At 31.6% G+C, this 2,253-nt stretch overlaps 1 protein-coding gene across 1 annotated transcript in view; it reads right to left on the minus strand.

Moving 5' to 3' along the window:
* Positions 1-1,274: 1,274 nt before the first annotated feature.
* Positions 1,275-2,253, minus strand: part of LOC106106944 (UBX domain-containing protein 1-B) — an 8,358-nt gene continuing 7,379 nt past the window's right edge. The window contains exon 11 of the mRNA XM_013287603.1: positions 1,275-2,251. Within this exon, the coding sequence (XP_013143057.1) occupies positions 2,158-2,251 (94 nt within the window). The 3' untranslated portion in view covers positions 1,275-2,157. The remainder of the gene's footprint in view (positions 2,252-2,253) is intronic.

A 2,253-nucleotide genomic window follows, 5' to 3' on the forward strand; every position in this document is an offset into this window, starting at 1 on the left:
GGGATCATTATGGCGTCAGCGATGCTGTCTGCAAATGCCACGCCTATTGTCTTCCGATGACCTTTAAACTCGCACTTTTTAACTGATCGACTCAAATTTCTTCTTGTAGACGAGTCTTTCTCCCGCACACCTCTCTATAAGCCTCGCGCTCGACCGTTCAATAGAGGGATTCAAATGTACCCACTAGTGCGGGAGAATAAAAATGAGCCCGGTTACCCTCAATAACCCGGGGCGCGTTTAAATTATATTTTCGCCGAATGTGGCGAACCCGTATGATCTGTAGGTACTAAAGTTTTTTTTTCTAAATAATGAGGGATGTTTTTGTAGAGATATTTCATGGAAATCCAAATACACAATGAAATTCGTATACGTCATACCTTGAATCAGAGAACAAAGGGGCTATTAACGGAAAGTCAGACTTACCGCTGCATTTTACTGTTAGTTAACTTAGATTTCGCTAAGTCTGAAATTGAATCCTTAAATTTAGCAAACTTTCTCTAAAATAATACGGTCTTATTACTTATCCAAAATACCGTATTGCTATCTATTTTTAACCGACTTCAAAGACGAGGAGATCTTCGATTCGATTTTTTTTTATGAAATGGACTGAGGATAAAAATATTTTTTGACAATTCAATGATAATTATTTTTTTATATGGTTACAGTTAAAGGATTAATAATTAAAACAAACGATTACATATAACATAATATTTATGATACATTTATTCACGAATAAACAACGTGAAAATTACAAATAGTTTATAACTATCCTAGAAACATTGATGGGTGCTATTTTTTTTATAGAGAAGATATTTTTATTACTAGACCAATAATTATAAGTGATTTATATGATAATATGAATACCAATACAAGTTTTGTGAGCAAATTAAAAATGGCTAAAAGCTAGACTAGATTTTAATGTAAATTTGAAAATTTATGAAATATTTTTTTCTCATTATCAATACTTGTGATTATATATGTATTATAATTATAAAAGGAACTGGTAAAGCATTATTTATAAGTTATTATGATTGCACATTGATATAAAATACGCGGTATTTGAGTTGGGACGTCGGTTACAAGAGTACTCTTCTGCATTAAGTGCCAACTCAAGATACTAAGATACTACACATAATTTTGTTATATTCCTTGAATATTAAGTAGTTTTTATAAAACCAGATGAAATATCTAGGATAGGTAAATTTCGCACGTGATCGTGAAATATTTTAATAATAATTTATAATAAATAGGTCATGAAACATTAAAAGCAGTAATGGAATAACATGTTTTAATTATATTAAAGGGGAAAAATAATAATAAAATATGTAGCAAAAAAAAATAATTTTATCTCGTAAAATGCGTATACGCGTAATGCGTTGATATAATGTATAGATCGATCGCACTAAGTCAGTGGACATAATATGTGAAAAAGTACAATCAGGGAATCTGGCGGTGTCCCAACTTAACTAAGACAATCGTCTGAACTAACAATACATATTAGAACACATCTTTAAATGCGCCTCTATGAAAAAAGGTCGAAAATACACGACTAATTGTTTTTATTATTAACCTGTCGTTTGATCTAAATAGTTAATTATATGAGTTTGTCTTTTTGCAAGGAATTAAATTCTTCAAAGTGGAACACCGCGAAAAGATCTGCCTGTACACGCTATGACGTCATCGTTCACACCAATTTCCGTCTCACTAAATTCTTTATTCGCTACAAGCTATGACGTCATGCAGTTAATCGGAATGGAATCAAAATTATAAACAGGGTCCCGACACACCTTACAATAAAACATAAATAAATGTAGAAGTCAAAGAGATTCAAAAAATATATAGAGGACGCATAGTTTACATTTCACTTCAGATATTATTCACCTGATCCACAAAATCGTAACTATTCAAAGATCTTCAAATGCACATATCAATACAATTAATTGTATTTAAATAAGTTATTGCTAACAGATGTGAAACATATTTAAATGTTTATATATTATTTTACTACCATTATATAATGATTTTCTAAAGTTTTATTTCATATCAATAAAAGGTTGTTCTACATTTGACAACTAACATAGTACCTTTCAAAAAAGTTACCGGTAAACAAAATGTTCACTATGTCTACTCTATATATTTTGAATGTCTTTGATAGAATTACATCTGCTGCGTAGAGTTTCCGTTCCACGTGTTATTATCGTCGTCGTTGTTGGCGTCGCCGGCGAGGCGGTGTATGTTGCCGCGGCGGCGCAC

This window comes from Papilio polytes, unplaced genomic scaffold (genome assembly GCF_000836215.1).
Source record: "Papilio polytes unplaced genomic scaffold, Ppol_1.0 DF822067.1, whole genome shotgun sequence".
In the NCBI taxonomy this organism is placed as follows: domain Eukaryota; kingdom Metazoa; phylum Arthropoda; class Insecta; order Lepidoptera; family Papilionidae; genus Papilio; species Papilio polytes.